The sequence below is a fragment of the Trichechus manatus genome, unplaced genomic scaffold, assembly GCF_000243295.1.
Source record: "Trichechus manatus latirostris isolate Lorelei unplaced genomic scaffold, TriManLat1.0 scaffold00514, whole genome shotgun sequence".
NCBI classification, from domain to species: Eukaryota; Metazoa; Chordata; class Mammalia; order Sirenia; family Trichechidae; genus Trichechus; species Trichechus manatus.
Window position 1 is genome coordinate 26,485 of NW_004444450.1, and position 24,249 is coordinate 50,733.

Genomic DNA, 24,249 nt, shown 5'->3' on the forward strand with positions numbered 1-24,249 from the left:
AGAGGAGGCCAAGTGGGGGTCAAGAAGGGTGGGGGGTGGGAAAGTGTATATCGTCAGTTACCGGTTTTTCTGTCGCCTGCTGGAAGCTCCGTGAAGCTGCTTTCTCATACCCCCTATTTGCTGGTCTCTGATAGGAGTCCAAGATGGCGGATCCGTGCTGCGTTAGCTGATAGGGGACCTCTGCATGTATGTCCTCACTCTCTGTTCTCTGTCAGTTTCTTATTCCGTTTGGTGCTTGGCTGAGTTCTTTATCTCTTCATTTGACGTTTAGGGTTTCAGGATTGTTGTTTTCTCTGTTTGGCTTAGTTTTTTGGATCTTTGCTCTGGAGGGATGGCGTGGTGCTTCTGCCTAGAGCACCACGTTGCTGGAAGTCTATCAGTGCATCTTGATTGCTTGTTTGATCAGTTTCAGACTGCAGAAGTTGGTAAAAATCTTCAATTTCTTCATCTTTGGCCTTAGTGGTTAGCTTATAAATTTGAATGATAGTCATATTAACTGGTCTTCCTTGTAGGCATATGGATATTACCCTATTACTGAGAGTGTTGCACTTCAGGATAGATCTTGAAATGTTCTTTTCAGTGATGACTGCAATGTCATTCCTCTTCAATTTGTCATTCCTTGCACAGTAGACCTTATGATTTTCCAATTCAAAACAGCCAATACTAGTCCATTTCAGCCCACTATTGCCTAGGATATCGATGTTTATGTGTTCCATTTCATTTTTGGCGATTTCTAATTTTCCTAGATTCCTACTTCCTACATTCCATGTTCCTATTATTAATGGACATTTGCAGCTGTTTCTTCTCATTTTGAGTTGTCCCACATCAGCAAATGAAGGTCCCGAAAGCTTGACTCCACCCACATCATTAAGGTCAACTCTAGGAGGCAGCTCTTCCGCAGTCATATTTTAAGCACCTTCCAACCTGAGTGGCTTATCTTCCGGCACTATATCAGACAATGTTCCACTGCTATTCATAAGGTTTTCACTGGCTAATAGTTTTAAGAAGTAGATTGTCCTTCTTCCTAGTCTGTCTTAGTCTGGAAGCTCAGCAGAAACCTGTCCACCATGGGTGACCCTGCTGGTATTTGAATACTGGTGGCATAGCATCCAGCATCACAGCAACATGCAAGCCCCCACAGTACGACAGACTGATAGATGCATGGGGCTTAGTTATCTAGTGTTGCTATAACAGAAATACCTCAAGTGGATGGCTTTAACAAACAGAAATTTATTCTCTCACAAACTAGGAGGCTAGAAGTCTAAATTCAGGGCACCAGCTCCAGGGAAAGGCTTTCTCTTTCTGTCAGCTCTGGGGAAAGGTCATCAATCTTTCCCTGGGTCTAGGAGGTTTTCAGCATAGGAACCTTGGGTCCAAAGGATATACTCTGCTCCTGGCTTCTCTTTCTTGATGGTCGGAGGTCCCCCCCACCCCACACCCCATTTGCTTCTCTCTCCTTTTACCTCTTATAAGGTAAAAAGTGATTTAGGCCACACCCCAGGGAAACTCCCATTATATCAGATTATGGCTGTGACCTGAGAAAGGGTGTTGTATCCCACCCTAATCTACTTTAACATAACCTAATCTTGCCTCATTAACCATAGGCAGAGATTAGGATTTACAACACATAGGACAATTACATCAGATCACAAAATGGAGGATGATCACACAATACTGGGACTCATGGACTCGCCAAGTTGACACGTATTTTTAGGGGACACAGTTCAATCCACGACAGGTATATATTACTAAAGATGAAAATGCTACATAAATTTGAAAAAGAAAAAAAGATTCAGAAAGATACAGGGACAGAGGAAGAATAAGAAATGCTAGAAGAACATGTACTGTGCACGGAATTTCTTGGGACCAGTGTGGACAGTTTCATGTTCATTGACTGCCACAGGGGCAGTACTGAGTCAGTGAGTTAATGAGAGTTGGGGCTTAGGATGTGGTATGAGAAAGTAACCCTGGGATGACGTGGTAAGCCACAGTGTTAGGTGAGGTCCCTGAATGGCCATGAGTTCTTTACATGAAAGGAGATTTCACACTACCACCTCCATCCTTAATATCCAAGCATTCAGGTGAGTACAGGACAATGGGTTTCTCTTTTTATATGGCTTTTCTGGCCACAGTCTTGTAACTCCCACGGAATAATTGAGTGAGACTCCTGCCAGGTTTGGCTTGGACTATGCAAATAGGGCCCACCAAAGGGGTTGGTCAGTTTTGCCATCCTGCTAGGCTTAAAAGTGCCAATCCCAGAGATTGATGGGGGACCTCACTACCATTAAGAGGAGCCGGGAGCAGAGCGTGTCATTTAGACCCAGGGTCCCTGCGCTGAGAATCTCCTAGATCCATGAGACAGAGAACTGTAACACTGGAGGTGGCAGCAACATGAGATGGCAGTGGCACAAGACAGTGAGGGATGGCAGAGCAGCAGCAAGAGCAGTATTGGCATGAGACTGCAGACCGATGCAGTGGGCTTCCCGACCCGTGGAGCAAGGTTGCTGAGCGCTGTCAGGCAGGAGGCTCGCTGGTGGAATGGGGTGCCTCTGAGCACTTATCGGTGAGCTAAAGCGCTGTAACACTTTCCTGAGCAGAGGCCAGGCCCAAGTAGGGTCCGGCAGAGGAGGCCTGCCTCCAGGCACAGCCCAGAAGAAGCTGTCCTGATTGAAGAACTGTATCCTGAGTTGTTCCTATTATTTCCAAGTGGATCCTGATCCTGAATTGTAACCTGTTATTTCCTTAATAAACCCCATAATCATAAGTATGGTCTGTGAGTTCTGTGTGGCCACTGCAACAAATTATCAACCCAGTAGAGAAGTAGAGAGTGCCATGGGAGGGACAGCTGGTGTCAGAATTGGTAAAAAGGTTGGAGAGTGGAGGTATGTCTGACCTCCACCTCATAGGAATCAGCATTGGGCGGATGCTGATCTTGATTTACCACTCTCCCCCAAAGTTAGGTGAGGTCTGATGCCACCATTTTACAGTGGGATAATACTGAGATTGCTATGAGAATGTCAGAAAACACTCCATCACCCACCTGCCTATTTCTGTCGTTCTGAGTCCTGTACAGTGTCCCTTCAGGGTGTCAAAGATCACACAAATTTACAGGAGCAAATTATTTCAGATAATTCTGTGAAGCTACCTTTGATTTTTATTTTAAACTGACCTGAGTTGCAAAAAGTATATAAAAACTAAATGGTAAAGAAAATCGGACACAAACATGAGCACGCAACAAGGATGATCATCATTTAAAAATAAATGCGCAGAAAAATAAAAAGACCAGATGGAAATAAACCAAAATCATACCAGCTGATATCTATTACTCTCTCCTTATTTGAAACAATAGAATGGTTACATTAATAACTTGAAAAAGAAATAGGGTACATATTGATTTATGACCCTCTTATCATCACAGCAAATGTGGGACACTGTCGATCTAACAGGGGTAGGCATTGAGAGCCCCGGCACTGCGATTGAGAGACAGAGATGACTTTGCTTCATTACTTACTTGTTCGGATGAGCATCCAGCAGGCGTAACAGCATTTCTAAAGCCTTCTCAATACTCTAGGGCAGAGAAGAAAAGACAAATAGGTAAAAGAAAAAGACTTAATCATGACACCACTGACTCTGGTAAAACAAAGCTGACAAAAATTCAATGTAAGATATAACATAATTATTTTCTTGCTGTAAACAATTTAAAGTGCTAAAGTACTGGCCTTATATCTTTCACAAATAAAATTGAGGGCTTAAAATTATACCATTGTCTCCACCCAAAAAATGTTAAAGGAAAAGCAGCCATGATGAAGTATACTAGCCCTCACAGTAAGTCCTTCTCCTGCTGCACAGTCGGAAGGAACAACAGCCTATTGTTTTAGTAAAGTCCCTGGGCGATGCAAATGGTTAACATACTCAGCTGCTAGCCAAAAAGTTGGCAGTTCAAGTCCACCCAAAGTTGCCTCACAAGAAAGGCCTGGTAACCTACTTGTGAAAAATCAACCACTGAAAACCCCATGGAGCACCGTTCTACTCTGACACACATGGGGACGCCACGAGTCAGAGTCAAGTCAACAGCCACTGGTTAGTGCTTTATTGAACTCTGTTTATTGAAACGGAGCTCTGGTGGCGCAGTTCTTAAGACTACGGCTGCTGACCAAAAGCTCAGCAGTTCAAATCCACCAGTTGCTCCTTGGAAGCCATATGGGGCAGTTCTACTCTGTCCTAGGGGGTCGCTATGAGTCGGAATAGACTCGACGGCAATGGGTTTGGTTTATTTATTGAAACAAAATAAACTCAGTCAAATCAATCCTTTAGCCCTACACATAGTGACTGCTGCTGGCTCTCTCGTTTCTAAGTGCTTTACCCCGTCACTTTTCAGAAAAGAAGAATCACAAACTCGGAATGTTTGGTTTTCAGTCTTGCTAAGCAAGGGAGCAGTAGCCCGCTGCAGATAACAAACCTCCAGATTTCTGTGCGAGATTTTGTAAAGTCCTCGAAGCCGGTAGTAAACCCCTAGGAAGCAGTCCAAGAAACGAGCAGGGGAAGCCGCTAGGTATGGAACCAAGGTCCTCATGTAGTCAGCCAGGTCACGCAGAGGCAGCAGACTGAACCAGGATCGGAACAGACAGCCGTCCACGTTCAGCAAATGCTGATTGCTTTCCATGAGCTGAAGAAGTTGATTCCTGGAGAAGAGAAAACAGGAGTAGAAAAGAGGGCAGCCGTGAGGTCCGTGAAGCAGACTGAGCTTAGATAAAGTAACATGACGTGAGAAGATCTAGAGCGCTCAGATCTCAAACGTTGTTTCAGTGCTAAGTGGAAAACACAAATAAGTAGCAGGTCAGAAGAAAACAGTAGCAATTAAGAGTTCACCGAGAATTAAACACTTTGATGAATGAGTGAGTGTGCGTCCTGGACCAGACAACCCATGTGAAGGTCTTTAAACTGTGCCGGTTCTACAGCATTGTACTGGACACCCAAAACGATGACAACGTAAGCGGGGTGCCGCAGAAGTGTCAGAGGCTACGAAGAACATCTCCATCAAGGTCCGCTGAACAGGAAGGGCCACTTGTGCCTGAAAGACAGCATCTGTAGGACCACTGCTAGCGTTTAGCACTGTCCACTGGCAGCAGTTACACTTCTTCTCTGTGTCTGTGCACCCCTGAAGGGCACGGAATACATGCAGCTGTGTAAATGACTTTAATTTGGCTTTAATCTCAAAAGAGTCCAGTAATAGCAAAGAAACAAGAACTTAATTTAGCTCACTAATTTAATCCCTAAAAATCTGTAGGCTAGCACGTACTTACTGGTCTGATCTTTCTTCCCGAAACTGTGAGAAGGAGAGGCCTTCGAGGGCTGCCCACGTGTCCTCGGGCGGGATGTCCTTCCCTTGGGGGGCCAGCCCCATGCAGTGGTGCAGCACCGGGAGCGTGAGGACCCAGCAGTCCTTGCTTGGGTACATGCACCTCCCGCACAGGTTTACCAGGTACCTTCTCCAGCTAGAAAGGGAAGAAAGCATGCCGCAGTGAGCTGAGCAGGGCAGGGGTCTGAGGTCGCAGAAGGGAAGTGGCGCTACTTACATGGAGCCTGGGAGCTCATTCTGGCCGCCTAACATGGAGGAACTCTACCAGCCAGGAACTGCGGAGCATGTCTTTTCAGTGGGTTATCTGGGAGACGGGTCCCACAGCACCCCACCCTAACGTGTCAAGCACTGAATATGCCAGCTCACTGAAGCCCCACATCAAACTCCAAAGGAGTTATTCCTATCCTCATTTGACAGCTGAGGAAACTGAGGCTCAGAGAGGCTAAGTAATTCACCCAGGGTCCTCCGCGGTGGAGCTAGGGTTTGAACCCAGGCAGCCCGGCAACAGTAAGTCTGGTTAAGAAGCAACTTTTTAAATGCAAGGGCCGAGACTATAGGCAATATGTCATTCTTCCTACAATCACAAAACGTTAATGCCTCTTAACGCTCTCAAATACTTGTACCCACTTTGTCCAGTTGCTGTCCCCATTTGTCCTCTTCTCAACACGTGCAGCGTTTGTTGGTGTTAGCTGCCTTCAAGTTGGCCACCGACTCGGGGGGGACCCCATGCACAATGGGATCGAGCCACTGTGATCCATGGGGTTTCCAATGGCTAATTTTCAGAAGTAGATCACCCGCCCTTTCTTCCTAGAGTGTCTTAGTCTGGACGCTCCACTGAAACCTGTTCGGCTTCTTAGCAACACACAGCCTCCACTGACAGACAAGTAGTGGCTACGCACGCGGTGCGTTGGCTGAGAATCGAACCCAGGTCTCCTGCATGGAAGGTGAGAATTCTACCACTGAACCACCACTGTCCTCTGTACAATGTGTGGCCGGGTGTGTCACATTTGTCAGACTAAGAGGCAGATGTCCAATAAGACTTCCTGCTCAGGGAAGGCTACATAATCTTATTCTCAAGTTCAAATCTAACGCAGCTGCAGAAAATATGATAAAAGGACCCTGTAATCATCAGAGCTCAACTCAGGTTGAGTATGTATCCCCCACCAGGGAAAGTGCAGGCTCCTTAGGGACGGGTGTCTCCTTGCTCACTGCAGCACCCTTCAAGGCCGAGCACCACGACGCCCTGAGCCTCTTGAACTCAACACGGGCAGAGCAGAGACTGGGGGGTGGGGGGAGCATCCCTGTTGTTCTACAGACGTCCTTGAGTGGGACTACTAGAGGTTCTGGATGACACACCATGAAGTTACAAGAAAGCAGGCTATTCGGTGGCATGATAAAATTGAAAATAATACACATGTGAGGAGAAAGGATGGAGGAATCAGTATTGAGATGGCAGCAGTGAATGCTAAAACTATGGGTGATTTTAATTTCTTCCCTGTGTGTTTTCAACTATTTATGACAAGCATTTATTTTTTATAATCAGATAAAAACATTAAAAGTAGCTATAAGACCTTTCAAATAAACAAAAGACTACCTCCGAGATGTTTCAAAGACGGGTTGTAAGTCTCTGTGAAGGGGGTCTGGCGAGCTGGCACTCACGCAGAGAAGGTAGCACAGTGAGGAAAGGTCGGCGTCTGACATGGGAAGTGCAAACTCTTCCATTGCAAACAGGACGATGAGGCCCATTCTCAGTCCACTCCTCACTGGCCAGTGTTCAGGGGGACGCTCCTCGCTGTTCCTTTGCAGGAACAGATCCATTTTCTCTTTCAAATAGTGCCACAGGTCCTTCTTCACCTGATCCCCCGAGAGAAGGAAGACACAGGAACCATGGAGCTGAATCTGTCAAGAGGTGTCCGGAGCAGCACCCCCACTGCCCTTAGGGCGACATCAGCTGGATAGGGGACCTAGCCTCCCAAGGCCGGGGAGAGCCCCACAGAGGGGTTACCCCACCACCCTGTCTCCCCATGGAGCCCCAAGCCCAGCTGCCCTGGGGCCCTTGGGGACAGCAGGAGCCAGGCCAATGGCGCACACCAGAAAACTGCAGGGTGGAAGGGCTTGCAGGCAGGTTGGGCCCTTGATGCCTGCGAGGGCTCAGCTGTCATCTCAGAGTGGCTCCCTAGTCTGTTTCAGAACTGACCAGGGCCACACTGGAGTTTGGGGGTGGTACAGAGCGGGGGTAACAGTCATCTGTCCTTACTCTCTGCCCGAGGTCAGGTGAGGCTTTGGGACCAGTACTGGCTCAGCGCTCAGAGGGGCAACCAGGAAGAGGAAGAAGATAGGATGGCAGAGAATTCCCAAGTGGCAGTGCTAAGAGTGAAGGACCGAAAGCTCCACCTGCCGCCATCGGTACCTCAGTCTGCTGGGTCAGGGGGGTCACCTGGCCATTATAGGCTGGGTGATGCTCACTGCCCAGAAGGTGAACACGCCCATTCCCAGCATGGAGGTGCTGGTGACAGAAGTGAAACCCGATACCTCTGTCTCTCCATACTTCAGAAATGAGCTCCACGTCTGTGGTCCGCCTTCATAGACTGTTGGCTCTCGGACGACAGAATAAAACTGCTTAAACTGGGTGAAAAATTTCTTTAAATTGATGGCATTCCAGGTCTGGAGGATGCTGAAGATGCTGTCCAGCATGACTCTAGCCGCGATCTGCTTCCCCCTCACCAGGCTTTTCCTTGTACCATCTGTGACATGATCCCAGAACCTCTGAATCTTACCAGGAGGCTTCATGCAAATTATATCATCATACTGATGCCAATCTAAGAGTGAAAAAAAAAAATTATACTTCAGATAATCAAAACCCATTTGCATAGACACTCTGCACTCTACCCTAGAACACTGATCTTGACTAGCAGAAACACAAGGAGTGCGTAAAGGAAGGGGAGAAAGAAAGGAAAGCCAGAAAACTGTGTTAGACTGAAGACATTCAGAACTCACTCCGGCCAGCTGTCCATCCTCAGATAAGCGTACCTTGTGCAGAAGCACTGCTGTGTTAAGGACAGATGGCCTAGACATTCATGATTAGAGTAAAACTCAAGGTCACAGCATCCAGCGGGCCTGAAAATACTTTGAACATGTCTCTGGAACATACAGTTCAGAAAACTTGGTAAATGAGCACCTTAAGAACTGATCACAGGGAGATTAAAAATTTTATACTCAAAAAAGTTATTAAGACTTCTGTTTCTAACAGTAGCAAGGAGATCATATTTACTCACCTGCCTTAAAACAACTTTAGAAAATGGACAAAATAATAAAACAACTATTTTCAAGGCATTGGACACCAGGCAATGAAGGATGCTGATCTCTGGGAGACAGGAAGCAAATGAGTGAGCCCTGTAATTACCCCAGCTTACTGCCTTCAGAGAGTTTGTAGGCTCCTGTGCAGGGAGGGTGAACTGAGGTGTGAAGCCCAGGACTCCCTGGGTGGAGGAGACAAAGCTCAAAGTCTGGGGAGACCAAGACAGCTAGAACTGGCAGGGCAGAGTACCAGAGAGGAAGGAGCTGCATGACAGCAAGCCCTGGGCATCTGCAGAGGGTACCTCTCAAGTACTCAGCAGAGTACTGATCAGCACATGTGTGAGGGAACGACCTGAGGTCAGGGAAAGAACCTAAGAAGGATTAGAGGGAACAGTTCCAGGTGCTCACTCAGGGCTGGGAGTAGTGCATGTTCCCACCATCCAGATAGGAAAACCTCATAATTCATGCAGCAATGGGTAGAGTACTTGGAAGAGTCTTGCAAGAAGTGGGGGAATAATCAGTCCCAGACTAAACATTGCTCTGGTCCTACCCAACATATCTTGAAAGCAAAACCTAAAAAAAATCAAATGGTTTCCAAATTAGTTAACTATATCCTGGAACAAAGAATATTAATAGAAATGTGAAAATATCCAGCATCAAGCAAGGTAAAATTCACAATGTCTGGCATTTAATAAAAAATTACCAGGCATGCAAAGAAGCTGGAAAATGTGGCACACAATGAAGAGACATAGCAATCAATAGAAACAAACCCAGAACTAACACAGATGTTAGAATTAGCAGACCAAGACACTAAAACAGTTTTTATAACTGTGTTTTATATGTTTGAAATGCTAGAGGGAAGATTGAACATATTAAGTATAGACGTGGAAGATGAGATGTAACTACAATGCGTAAGATGAAAAATATACTGGATGATGTAAATGGCAGGTTAGACATTGCAGAGGAAGATATTAGCAATAAAAACAATCCAAAATTAAGCACAGAGAGAAAAGGTACTAAAAAAAAAAAGAGCATCAGAGAACTGCGGGACAAGTTCAAGCGGCCTAACATACATGTGATTAGAATCACCAAGCAGAGGACGGACAAAAATATATGAATGCTGGCCAGAAAATTCCCAGATTTAATGAAAATGATAATTCCACACACCCAAGACGCTCTAAAAACTACAAGCAGAAGAAAAATGAGGAAAACAACCACATGGCACAGCAGAATAAAATTGCTCAAAACCAGCGACCAGGAGAAAACCTTAAAAGAAGTCTGGGGGGAAAAAGTCATGTACAGAGATAGGAATGACAGCCGACTTCTCATTGGAAACAATGCAAGCGAGAAGACAGTGATGCATCATCTTTAAAGTATTAAAAGAAAGAAAAAAAAAAACCTGTCAAACTAGAACTCTATACCTAGTGAAAATAATTTTTAGAAACGAATGTGAAATAAAGACTTTTTCATACCTATAATAGCTAAAATAATTCATCACCAAAAGATTCACACTACAAAAAAAAAAAAAAAAAGATGCTTTAAGAAGTCCTTCAGGCAGAAGGAAGATGATACCATGTGTAAATATGATCTAAAGAAAGGAATGAAGAGCACCAGAATTGGTAACTGTTGTCGTTGTTATGTGCCATCAAGTCAATTCCAACTGGTGGTGACCCTATAGGACAGAGTAGAACTGCTCTGTAGGGTTTCCTAGGCTGAAATTTTTACAGGAGCAGACTGCCGGGTCTTTTCTCCCATGGAGCTACTAGTGGGCTCAAACCTTTCATTTAGCAGCTGAGTGCTTGACCACTGTGATACCAGGGCTCCTAGTTGGTAACATTTTTCTTATTTGAATTTCCTTAAAAGATAATGGATCATTTTAGCAAAAATAACACTGTAGTGTGGAGCTTAAAACATACTTAGAAGTACAACGTACAACAAAGCAGAAAGACAGGAGGTGGATGTGGGGCTTTGGGAGGTGTGAGGTTTGCAGCACCTTCCAGACTCTGCTCCCAAGTCACCTGCCCTGATGCTGTCAGCCGGTGGGGCTGCAGGCAGTGGCCTCCGTACTTCAATACCTGACCACAGGTGGTGGCTCCCCAACACTCTGGAAGCCAGCAGAAGCCTCCCCTGGCCTTCACTGCAGCCCTCCTGTCGGTTCCCGGTACTGAACTCCTTCCTGCTCAGAGCACCTGATCGAACCCAGTGGATACAGGTACAATCTACCAAGAAGTTCTAAAGGCCACACTCCTACTGGCAGAGTTTCTGGAGTTATACAGCCCACACTGACCAGTAACAAATCAAAGTGTGCAATCTTAGGAACTAAGACCGTAACACCTTCCAGAAGCTAAGATGAAGATTTTTCAAAAAGATTTAATATTAAACAGGCTTTATGTAATAGATACACGTAGAACTTTCGAGTCCACCCAACGGATTACCCATTCCTTCCCAGCACACAGGGAATATTTACAAAGACAGAGCAGGTATTAGACGACAGTGAAGATCTTAGCAAGTTCCTCAAAGTAGAGTCCATACAGATGATAGCTATAGAATACACATACACTCACACACAAACAGTATGCAGTAAATGAAAAAACAGAGCAAAGAAAGAAAAGATAAAGAAAAGAATTAGATACAGGCAAGAGAAAAAACAAGAGAAGATAGAATAGAGCAATGAAAATCAAGTGGAGGGGTGGCAATGGTGATAAAGAGCGAGTCAGGAACCCCCACGGGGCTTTGTCCTCTCCCCTCACGGCTTGTCCACATTTGGAAAGCTCTCGGGAAGGGGACAGTGCCGGCAGCCTCCTATTTTCACTTCTCCTGTCCCGTGAACCTGGTGAGGGCAGTCGGCTGTGCCCGTGGCCCCTGCTGCCTCGCCATCCCCCAGCCCCGTCCCTTCTTACTTCCTGCCACTTTGATCCTCTCCTTTCCCTTTACTGAAAATCCACCTCCTTGTTCCCTGGTGCAAGTGGGCTAAAAGGTGAGGCCGCCCCGTCCTTCACGGTCAGCGCTATGCTTCCAAACTCAGTCTATTAAACTAGAGGCTGGGGTGTGGCAGGCCTGGAGCAGAGCACGGAGGCCGGGTACGGCACTCCTGGGCTTCGGTCAGGGAGCCCCGGCGGTGGATTACCTCCTGAGCCCAGGAGTGACGACCTGATGCACAGACAACGGTTGACATATTCTCCTTCCTTCTGCTGACGTTTGTAGATGAACTCGTACTCCTCAGAATCCTTGGTGCAGGCAATGACGTACTTATAAGGAATGGGCTTATCCAGGTTCTGCTTGGAAATGAAGGCAAAGCCTTCAACGAGGGATCCGTATTCACCCAAGTCTCTGCATAAACAGGATATCAGCTGGTTACTGGAAGTCCTACCTGGGAAACTTTAGTTCTTCTCAAACAGCATGCAGTGCACACCCAAAGCTACACACCAATGGCAACCAAGATAAAGCTTCTAGAACAAGACCCAGTTTCCAGAAAGACCAAGGAAAAGGGCCAGGGTGACATACAACACAGTAATGCGCTACAGGGAATATTTGTCTGAAATATTCGTTTTCCCAAAGCGGAAGAATGTAATTGACTTACCGATAAAAATCATTATTTAAGTCCATTTCAAAAGTCGAACATTACACACCTTTCCCTGTGGAACTAGTGACGATAATACTACTACTAGTTACCCCACAGCACTTACTTGGTGTAGCTCATCTCACAGACGTTCCGGTTCCATGGTGGCTTTCCAAACTCTTCTCCTCCCCTGATGAGTACTCGATGTTGGTTAGGGTTGAATGAGAAATCTTTAGAGACGATGGCATGGAAGTACACCATGATCCCTTCACCAGGACTCAGCGTGCTAGAGTAGCCCAAAGAGAAACACGAGTTATAGCTAAATCTATCCATCCATCGGGTATGTACACGCACACACGCACGCGCACACACACACACACACAGATGTACACACATATGCGTGCACATGCACGCACACCAACCAGTTGCTGTCAACTTTATTCAGAGTCATGGTGACCCCAAGTGTGCAGAGTAGAACTGCTCCATAGGGTTTTCCAGGCTGTGCTGTAGATGGCCAGGCCTTTCTTGTGAGGCACCTCTGGGTGGGTTCAAACCACCAAGCATTCAGTTAGTAGTTGAGTGCGTATGTAACAGCTGAGCACCACCCAGGGACTCGGCACACATGCACACACACTGCTTGTTCTGATTTTTGAGTGTCTGATAATTGTTTACAGAACGAGTGACCGAACAACCCCACAAGGAGGCCTAGGTGTCAGCCCCGGGGAGGGGGGAGGGGAGATACTTGGGGTCACATTCTCATGTCAGTGGGAAAGGGGCAGCCAGAAGCAGCCCCCCAGCTGGCTCCTTGTGGCACTGGAACATGCTCCTTGCTGCCAAAAACCTCCCTGGGGGCGTCTGGCACAGCCTGGGCCAGGGAGGACGGCATCTCCTGTTTCGGTAACATGTATTAACACATGACCTAGCAGAGTGTCATCACCCTTGTCTAACGTGGGGAGGAAGGCGGATGCAGAGGGTGGAGAGCAATCTGGGGCTCTCTCCACAGGGCTGGCGGCAGTGCTGGGCAGGGCTGGCTCGAAAAGGAGTCAGGGCCTGACAGAACCTCTGAAAGGCCCAGGTGGCTCTGGGACCCAGGCACCACATTATTGAGCAAGGAAGCCACAGGAAGTCGGCATGGGTCCCCTTTTCTCCAAAGCTACACTGGCCAAGAGTCAGCGAGAGCCCCTCTGGGAGCTCTGGGCCCCTGGCCACCCCCAGCACGGGTGGGCGCGTGCCTGGCTCCCAGGGCGGCTGTCCCCGGCTGCCCCCTGCCAGGGGTGCGCCCTACCTCTCCACTTCACATGCACACGCGTCCTGGTTCCTCTGCTCCTTGGCGTTTTTCACTGCCTTAGCGCGAGCTCTGCCGCTCTCTTCTGGCTTCTTCCGGTCTTCGGGCTGGGCTTTCTTGCTCTCACCCGCTTTCCCTCCAGGAAGGGCCATTTTGTCCTTGGTGTCAGCTTCCTGGAACACATAATCAAACCCCAGTCTTTAAGCCCAGCGTCCACGGTCACCCCTACAGCAGCCAGCGTGACCCCCATCGTCTCTCTGCTCAGACCCTCCGTGGCTGCCTGTCCACTCACCAAGCATCCAACCCCATCAGCAGCCACCCCTCCCCGCACTCGCTCCTGGGGCACTGGGTGCCTGGCTGCTCCCAAAGAGGCCGACCACAAGCTACCCAGCCACGCTCTACTGCAAGGCCTTTGCACCAGCCGCCCCCTCTGCCTGGACGCTCTCACCGCTCAGGCCTCTGTTCTAACACCACCTGCTCGAAGAGGCCTTCCCTGACCACTCTGGCTAATGGGGCTGCCTTCTCTCCGTCACCCACCCAGCACCCTCGGGGACTCCACCGCACTTCTCTCTGCCTCCCCTCCTCTCCCGTCTTCCTCCTGCAGAACATGAGCTCCTGGAGGGCAGGGCCTTCTCCCAGCATTCACTACACATCTGAGTGCCCTCGTGAGAGGAGCTGGGGAGGAGGAGGCCCGAGGAGCCGTCCTGGGCAGGGCAGGAGCAAAGCTGGCTCAGGCGGAAGAGGGGACGAGACACAGACCTGGCCGTGGTCTCTGGAAACAGGGACAGTTGCTGGTGGCGGCTTCTCCTTCTGCGACTTCTTTTTACCATCCTTCCCTGCCCTTTTCACATCAGGGGCTGGCTCAGCTGGAGCGTCATTGGCCTGAAGTAATAAAGACCCCAAACATCAGAGCCAGGGGACGAAGTGTAGCAGGGAGACTGACTCCGTGGCTTAGGGTCAGCACCTGTTACAGCCCCAGTTACAGGCTGGAGAAGCCGCCCCTTCCTCTCAAACCACCACCCCCCAGCTCCGGGGAGCAGGTCTGAGGGGATGACCCCCAAGATGGAGCAGTGACTCTGAACCCCACACAGAGCGACGCCTGCGAGGGCCCTGGCCATTACTTTACCTCACAACTCACCTCAGAAGCTGGGGTCTCCGCCTGCTTCCTGGTGGTCTGTGCCCCTTCCCTGGGCTCTGAATCGTCCTCTTGTGACTCTGGCAATGGGAACGGCTGGGCAGCATCTTTATCCACACGGCTGCTTTCAGGGGCAGCTTTGGGGAGGCCTGCCCCCTCCTGAGAGGGGCTGGAGAAGTCCTGGCCCCGGGGCTCAGCACTCATCTGGGACTTGCTTCTCATGGCTGCTTCTCCTCCAACAGTCTGACCCTGCAGAGGGCAGCCGCTGGCCTGTGCCACATCCCTGAAGGGCCCTGTGGAGCCATCCCCCTCCAGGTGTGTCATGTCCAGGTCCACATCCTGGCTCCTGGCCTCTAGGCTGGGTGGGCCCTGGTCACACCTGGCATCAGCACCTCTGGCCAGGGGCTGGCCACTCACACCATCTTGATCACACCTGGCATCAGCACCTCTGGCTGGGGGCAGGCCACTCACACCATCCTGATCACACCTGGCATCAGCACCGTTGGCTGGGGGCTGGCTGCTCACACTGTCCTGCTGATCTGGGTCTCTGTGAGGGGCTGGGTCCATGGACCCAGGGAGTGCAAGAGAACTCAGGCTACCTGGGGCCGAGGGGTTCAGGGGCAAAGAGTCTAGCTCATCTGAAGTGGATGGCCTCTGTTTCTTCTTCTTCTTCTTCCTCTTGCTCTAAACAGAAAAAGAAACACAAACTTTACGTCTTAGATTGCTCCAGCCAATGCCCTTCTCTGCCTCCGCTTCAGTTCTTTCTTCAGTTTCTCCAGTACGTAATCTTTGCTCAGCCAAACCACCTCCTTACACCTCTCCAATCTGCCATTTCTCTGTCTGAGTCATCATCTCCTCTGAGCCCTTTAAGTAGTTAAACAACCCAAATTAACAGGAGGACTGATGAAAGTAACAGTAAACCCTTGGTCTAATCAGAACTGAGAGCAATTGTAGAAGATTTTCCTGACCCTCATGAAAATCCTCAGAAATTTTTACATGAATTTACTATCTCGACTAGTACCTATGAGCCAGGTCTTTTGGATTTATATAATTTGTTGCATGTTACTAGGTTCAGGAGATGCAGCTAGATGGATGGCTGAAGCTAAGTGGAAGGACCCAGAAGCAAATTTAGCTCTAAAAACTGGAATTACTGGAAAGGAACTAAGACATGAGGTTCAGGGTTTGGTTAAACAATAAGTGCATTTCCCAGAGTTTTTCCAAAGAAGGTTGACTGGACAAAAACTCAGGCTTAAAAACAGGAAAAAGGAGAAAACATATGTACTTTTATAGATAGTTTCTCCAAATTGTTTGAAGAACACTCAGGCTTGAAGAACACCGGCCTATATTCAACTCTATGATTTTATGGGGGGCTATTGCCTGAACTAGCAGCTTTGGTAAAAAGACACAGTTTAAATTGGGAAAATGTAAACCCTTCAGAACTGGCTACAGTGGCTTACAAATTAGCTCAAACTGAAGAACAAAAAAATGGAGAAAGTGAATTAAAAACTAGAGAGCAGAAAAAGAAATTGATGGCTTTGCAGTTACAACAGCTGCAAGATAGAGGCAGTAATGATAGAATCCCAACCAAGGGACAGCCTCAAACAAATATGCCCCAAAATGAGCTAGTTTGTAATTACTGTAAGAAGCCTGGTCATTTTAAGAGGGATTATTTAAAACTTAAGAATAAGCAAAGGGTTACGCCTTCAGCACCTCCATTACCGTTATAGTGACGATGCCTTGAGGATTTAGGTTTTTTTTTTTTACCGTGGTTCCTCTCAACAGTCAGGGGGAGACAACACTCCAAATAAATGGGGAGCCTTCTACCTTCCTGACTGACACAAGGGCTACCATGTCGGCCATAAATCCCATGTGTTTATGTAAACCTCAGAGTAACAAAGCTTCTGAAATCGCGGGAGTTTCAAATGAAGAACAAATTTTGCCTTACTCAGAGCCAGTATCAATATCTTTGGGACCAAATGAAGATTTACATCCTTTCCTCCTCAGCAGTGAAACTCCAGTTAATTTATTAGGGCAAGATTTATATACTGACAGTGGAGAAATTCTATTAAACTTTTCTCTGTTAGATGATTCATTTACTGAAAGAAAAGTAGATGATGCTCTATACTTTATTCAAGGGTTAATGGAGGTAGAAGGAAGAGTAGAGCAGACTCAGGGAGAAGAAAAGGAATTAGAACAAGTACCCACTGAACTCTGGGCAAGAACAACCACAGACATAGGTAAAGTCTTGTCAGCTGAACCTATTCAGGTTTAGATAGGTACTTCTAAATCCTTACCTAAAATAGCTCAATATCCATTAAAGCCTGAAGTTATAGCAGGGTTAGGACCTATTATTCAAGATTTCCTTCAGCAAGGACTAATCATACCATGCACCGGTCCTTGTAATACCCCTATTTTTCTGGTAAAAAAAACCAAAAAACAATAGAGGATGGGAGATTTATACAAGATTTAAGAGCCATAATAAGATTATAATACCTAGGTTCCCTGTAGTATACCTAATCCTCTTTTGATTTTCGCTCAAGTGCCAAGTGATGCTATATGTTTTCCTGTTACAGATCTTTCTAGTGCTTTCTTTAGTATCCCTGTTCACAAAGATAGTCAATACTCATTTGCTTTCACGTGGAAAAACCAATATACATGGACAGTTCTCCCACAAGGATTTACTGAACATCCTACTTATTTTTCACAAATGTTACATTCAGATTTAGTTCCTTTTCAATTTAAGCATGTTATTGCAGTATATAGATTATCTCATGATTTGTTCCACCTCTAAGCAAAATAATATTGAGGATAGCATTTTGTTATTACAATAGAGGGCATAAGGCTTCCAAAGAAAAATTGCAATTCTCCCAACCTACTGCTAAATATTTAGGACATCTTATTTCAGATGAAGATATTTCTACAGATCCAAAAAGAAAGGAAGCTATATTAACTTTTCCTTTGCCTAACACACACAAAAAAAAAACAGTTAAAAGGGTTTTTAGATCTTTGTGGATACTGTCGAAATTGGATTCCAAATTTTTCATTGTTAGCCCAACCCTTATGTCACTGTCTGAAAAAAGAAGAAACTTATCCTTTTTCCCTTTCTAAAGAAGGTATAGGAGCAATACATACACTCCAACAAGCCCTCCTAACCAGTCCTGCTTTGGGGTTCCCAAATTATGCCTTGAGATTTTCCCTGTATGTGAATGAACAAAATGGAAATGCTTATACTATTTTTAACTCAGAAACATGGGGATCATCAGAGGCCTATAGGGTACTATAGTCTTCAGTTAGATCCAGTTGCTCATGCTTATCCTCCATGCTTGAAGGCAGTAGCAGCAGCCACTTAAAAGTAGAAAACACCGCAGATATAATGTGGGGTAATTTATTTGTCTCACATGCAATATCTGCTGTTCTCAGATGTACTTTAACTCAGCATCTATCTGCCAGCCTGTTAACCTCTTATGAAGCCTTATTATTGACAGCCCCAAATATTCAAATACATGTTGTTAAGGCTTTAAATCCCACTACTCTTTTCCCCGAGGAAGAAGGAGTACCGCATGACTGCTTTGACTTGACAGATCAACTTCTGATTCAAAGAGGAGATCTCCAGGAAACTCCTTTAGCTAACTCTTCTTTACTTTTATTTGTAGACAGTTCTTATTTAAAACCAAGTCTGACTTCAGGCAAATATTAGGGAGGATATGTGGTGACTACTTTCTCAGGGGTATCAGAGAGTGGACCTTTGCCTCAGGTAACCTCAGCACAACAAGCCAAGTTAGTGGCTCTTACCCAAGCTTCTAGATTAGCAAAAGAATCAACCTGTGACCATATTCACAGAATCGAGGTATTGTTTCAGGATGGTTCATGACTTTAGGGTGTTATGGAAACAACAATAATTTTTAACAGCAGGAGGATCTCCCATTAAGAATGGGAAATACCTAGTTGAACTCTTAGATGTCTTCAGAAATAGCTGTGGTTAAGATACAAGCACACCAGTCAAAACGACAGCCTTGGACTGAGGAAGTGATTGGCAATGAATTAGCTGATGCAGCAAAAAGAACAGCTGGTAAAGAAACCCCAATACCCAACCCAGCTCTATCTGAAAATCCCTTAAGGATAGTTAAAACAGAATCTGTTGGGAATACGTCCCTTCCAAAGTTTATTCAAAATAAAAAATTAGGAATGCAGAAACCTACCAAGTCCCTATTTTTAAATACAGAATCCAAATTTAGAGGTACTGAAAAGTACAAAAAATTAGCCCCTGAAACTAAAATGAATCAATGGCGAGCAGGTGACCATCTTAATAAAGAAACGGAACTGTGGATAGGTCCTGGAAATAGGATTGTTATTCCTAAGGGAATACGTATACCTTTGTTTTCAGCCTGTTTATTAGAGTTTGAAGAACAATGCAATGATGATTTAATTGCACTTTTAGACAAACACTTTTGGGGAAGCTTTGCAGATGCAGCTTACTATTTACGTGACAAACATGATACCATAGATAGACTTTTATTAATGGTCGAAGGAACAGTATTAGATAACGACTGTCCTGAATACACTCATTTTGGGAATAGAGAAAAATGTAAAGTATGTTGGGGATGGAAATCAGGTTTACATCCACTACTAATAGAAGATCCAGAGAAAACAACAGGTGCTAGGTGGCACAGTCTACCTTTACACCAAAAGGCTACGCCTCCTCCAGAACAACAAATATGGGAAAAGGAGGGATGTACTCTAAATTGTGATACAGACCTTTGGATTGGACCTGATCACACTCTGGTCCTGCCAAAAAAATTACATCTTCCTGTAGTTTATAGTTTTCACCAAAAAGATCATTTGGGAAGAGATGAAACTCTACAAAAGAAATTTTTTAAAAATCATGGGGGTCATTTCCGGAAAACTGAATGAAGTGGTGAAAGATTGCATGATTTGATAAGAATTTAAACCATGGAAAACTTACTCGGTTCCTCAGGGTCGATATCCCCTTCCTACAGGACCCATGACTGAATGGCAAATGGATTTTCTAAACTTCCCCCAGCTCAAAATTAAATGTTTTAGTCATGATATGCAGATACTCTCATTGGGTAGAAGCATGTCCCTGTCAGAATGCTACTGCAACCTTTGTTGCTACAAAATTGTTAGAAAATATTCATCCTGTGTAGGGTACTCCTTATACCCTGTGTAGTGGTAGAGGTTCTTACTTTACTGGCCAAATTTTGGCAACAGTTGGTGACATTTCTCCTATCTTGTGTCGATTACATTGCCCATATCATCTACAATCTTCAGGGTTAGTGGAAAGAACAAACGGAATAATACAAGTTCAGCTGGCTAAACTTACTGCTTCTTTAAAACTAACATGGCCTCAAGTACTTCCAATTGTGTTGATGAGTCTGCATTCCACTGCTTTCGGTCCTTACAAGTTAACCCCATTTGAAACAGTGACTGGATGCGTTATGCCTGTTCCTTATAGTGATATAATTCCTGATTCAAAGTCGATCTCTAATAGTTTGTTAAAGTGTCATCAAAGCTTAATACAGTATGCTAAAGCCAATGATGAAGTTATTACACATGCTTATGTTCAAACTTCTTCTCCTACTTATATAAGATTTCATGCCCCAAAACATGGTGACTACGTATTTTGGTAACGACACCAGATAAAAGACTCTTTAGAACCAAAATGGAAAGGTCCCTGTTTAGTTTTACTAACAAATGAATTTGCTGCAAAATTACAGGGTGTAAAATCCTGGGCACATCTTGGAGGACTGAAATTGTCAGACGCCCTCCCAAAACAACCACCAACTATCCTCCTCCCTCGTAAGAGTGACTCAAAAAGTACGATCTAGATATCTTGCTTGCTAGTTGTTATATTCTTTGTCACTTTATTGATCTATATTAATTAATTTTCTTTTGATTCCAAATGTTGTTGACTGTTTATTTAGTCACCGTTTTCTTTCTTAGAGGAATAGATACTTGGAATGAAAACGCTTCTCCAATGATCACAATCTGTAGTGAGTGCTGGTGATTTCACACAATGGTGGATTTGTCATCAGACCCCTCCTTCTGTTAAAGTAAACTCTGACCCTTTAACATTCCCCATGTTAAATTATCATTTGATTCCACCTCCTACTTTAAACTCTAGTAAAGTCTTATCCCAAGTTATTAGAGTTAAATTATAGACTCCTCCGTTTATAAATGTCCTAGGGTAAAATCACCACAAAGTTTTAGTAAAGCAAGAAGAAACATTTTGTTCAGCATATGTTCCAAGAGGCAAAAGTGGAAAACGGATAAGCATGCTGTCAGCACCATGTCTGCCCAAGTCCAAGGAATGTTACAGAATCATCAGTATATATAGACACTACAAATGGGTAAAATCATTAAAAGCTTCACCTTTTCACAGATTGGCTAGAAACTGCTGAATCACTGTGATTCTACGTTTTGAACTGTCTTTCTTACTATTCACTGGGAAAAGTTTCAGTATGGACAGTCAGGAGATCTTCATTGGTCCAACAAATCGTACTATTTACTAAATGCTTACAGAAAAAGACTGGAAAATAGGTGGGTCTTCTGTGCTCTGGCTAAGTATTTGTTTATGTGAAAGTTTTTCTAAAAGATGTTTTCCAAGATTGTCCTAGCTATTGTTTTATACCTCAGGGCCCAGTTGATGTGTGAGTCCTTGTTGCTCCACCTGGGTCACATTCTTTATTCTCAAGGACAGGGAATAATTGTTCCAATTTTAACTCCTAAGTCATAACCCAAACACCTTCAATACCATGCTTTAACATCCCTCAGGTCAGGTAAAATGACTACTTGTGTGACACACAGTTACTTCAAAGATATCCTAGTTTGTCTTGTAATAAGGATAGATATTTTATAGAATTATATCAACACCCTCCTAGAGATTTAGGTAATTGGTATAAAGAGTGCTACAGTAAACTAGTTAAAATTGCAACCCATAATCAGTTACCTCATCGTCAAGCTTATAATAATGAATGTTGGAAAAATCTTACCTATATAGAATTACGACTAGGAAAACGATGATAATTCTCTAATGGAAACTTCGTTGTCATATGTAAATTTTTCTATATCTTCTTTTTTTTCCAGACAAACTTTGGGTGCTCCTGATGGACATGTGTTCTTGTGTAGTGGATCTAATTATTCTAGTCTAAACGATCCTATTCCAACTGACAGTGAGTTTACGTGGGCAATTCCTTGTTTAGATTTCTGTGAATGCATGGACAATGTAGTTTGGGAACTTTAGGATTACCTTTAGATATCCATCGTGATAATGCTAGTAAATATTGGAAAAGTGATGTTAAATTGCTACACATTATAAAATGAGAGTCAGGAGAAAACCTATTGGTCCAACACTCAGTGTGGGGTCAGTTGTTTCTAAGAGCTTTAATTCCCACTTATGGTATAGGTGAATTAGAGAAATCCTTGAGGGATCTATCAATCAAATAGCAAACAGCAGACAAATTTGCTAATGGGATGGAAGCACAACAGTGATCTCTGACCTCATTATCCAAAGTGGTACTAGATAACAAAACAGCCCAAGAAAGTGGAGTCTGTGCTGTAGCAAATACCTCTTGTTGCACTTGGATAAATAACACAGGAGAAGCAGAACAAGATATAAACAGAACTAGGCAGCAAGCCACTTGGTTATATACTATAACACCCTTACAAACACCGGGTTTATTTGGTTGGTTACCATCAGGAATAAGTACAGGGGCTAGATCACTATTGCAAGCAATAGTAATATTCTTTGTATCCTGATAGTATTAAGCATAATAAAACTTATCTTCTATTCTCTTATGCCCATAAGAGGAAAAAGAAAAGCTCAGGCTAAAATGTTGATGCACACTGACTCTGCTCATTTTGGCAATGCGATTGATGGGAATGTCATTCTTACTTAAGATCCTGTGAAGAACCAGATGGTATCCGGTGGAAAACCAACACCATGATTTGAAAAGCCTGCTGTGGCCACCATCTAGGAGCCCAACTAAGTCCAGGTTTTGATCACTGATATGTTATATTCAATTTCCCATCAAAAGGAGGGAGTGACTTAGGAAATAAAAAATGGACATCTTCTGCCTATGCATATAAGGAATGTGACTTAGTTGGAGCAACAAGGGCCCTTCAAACTGGGCCCAGAGCTATAAAAACAATAGCTAAGACAATCTTGGAAAACAAATTTTAGGGAATCTTTCACACAAACAATATACTTAGAACACAAAAGACCCACTTATTTTCCATTCTTATCTGTTTCCCTTAGCATTTTGTAAATAGCAAGATTTCTTGGACCAATGAAGACCCTCCTGACTGTTGTTACTGAAACTTGTGCCAAAGATTATTAAGAAAAACAATTTCAAATGTAGAATTACAGTGGTTTAGCAGGTTTTAGCCAGTCTGTGAAAAGGTGAAGCTTTAATGATTTTACCCATTTGTAATGGCTATATATACACCAATGATTCTGTGACATGGGCAGACATGGCTCTGGCAGCATGCTTGTCCGTTTCCCACTTTTGTCTCTTGGAATGTATGCTGAATAAAATCTTTCTTCTTGTTGTACTAAAACTTTGTGGTGATTTTACCCTAGGACAGATGGCAACTGGTTTTATTGCCAATTTATCTCTTTTTTTGTGAACTCTTTTTTATGGCCTTTGCTCAGTATTCTCTTAATTTGTAGACTGTTTATTTCTTTGTAAGAATTACCCTTTGCTATATATCTCCAGTATTTTCCAGTCATTTGCTTTTCTATTTCTTTGTTTAATGGTCTTCTTTGACTCAGAATTTCTAAATATTTCTGTAGCCAAATTAGTATTTATGGGGAGTTTTTGGGGGGTGGTGAGGCATAGAAATATTTATAGAATTTTATAAATATTCACCTACATTTTCTAGAACTTCTAGGGTATTGTTTTACATGAAAATAAAAGAAATACCAGACTGATTAAATAGTGTTTAGTATGGATTGGGAATCTAACTTTAGTTTTTTTTTTCCCAATGGTAATACATCAACTTTCACCCACTGATTTTCTTATACTACCTTAATCCTGTGCTAAATTGTTATATCTGCTCACATGGAGATCTTTGATCCCCACTGATCTGTTAGTTACCCCGTCCGACGGGCACCCTCACTGCAGGTTTATATCTTTACTACACAATCCTCCCATTCAGTTTCCTTCTTTCCACATTCTTTATAGGTATTCTCACCAATTTAGACTGCAGATGAACTTCAGAATCTTTCTGTCAGCTTCCAAAACACAAAACAAAATCTGTCCAGAGCTATCCCACTGTTACACATGAACTGGTTAATCCTGACATCCTCAGTAAATCTCCCTTCCCCTCCTGGGAAACGGCCGGTTTCTCCATGGACTTGGGGCTTCTTTTATGCTCCTTTGTAAAGTCCTGCAGCTCCCTCCTCACAGGTCCCACACCTTTATTTGGCAGATGGCCTTTTGCTTTTTTGTTGCTCCCCTGAATGGCCTCTCCACCCCTCTCCAGCACCTGCACTGAGGTCCCTGTATTTAACCAAGGGAAACAGCAGCCGACTAAGGAACAAGCCAGCCCCCGAAGGCAAGGCCACACCTGGTTCTGTGCCTTCCACTCCTAGT

At 44.6% G+C, this 24,249-nt stretch overlaps 1 protein-coding gene across 1 annotated transcript in view; it reads right to left on the reverse strand.

Moving 5' to 3' along the window:
• Window positions 1–24,249, reverse strand: part of LOC101359790 (E3 ubiquitin-protein ligase RNF213-like) — a 63,693-nt gene that overhangs the window by 26,392 nt on the left and 13,052 nt on the right. Inside the window, exons 3-12 of the mRNA XM_023725863.1 lie at window positions 14,639–15,319; window positions 14,260–14,382; window positions 13,501–13,673; window positions 12,343–12,501; window positions 11,784–11,986; window positions 7,892–8,178; window positions 6,954–7,213; window positions 5,304–5,495; window positions 4,460–4,682; window positions 3,512–3,567 (exon numbers count right to left, since the gene is read on the reverse strand). Of these exons, the coding sequence (XP_023581631.1) occupies window positions 3,512–3,567; window positions 4,460–4,682; window positions 5,304–5,495; window positions 6,954–7,213; window positions 7,892–8,178; window positions 11,784–11,986; window positions 12,343–12,501; window positions 13,501–13,673; window positions 14,260–14,382; window positions 14,639–15,319 (2,357 nt within the window). The remainder of the gene's footprint in view (window positions 1–3,511; window positions 3,568–4,459; window positions 4,683–5,303; window positions 5,496–6,953; window positions 7,214–7,891; window positions 8,179–11,783; window positions 11,987–12,342; window positions 12,502–13,500; window positions 13,674–14,259; window positions 14,383–14,638; window positions 15,320–24,249) is intronic.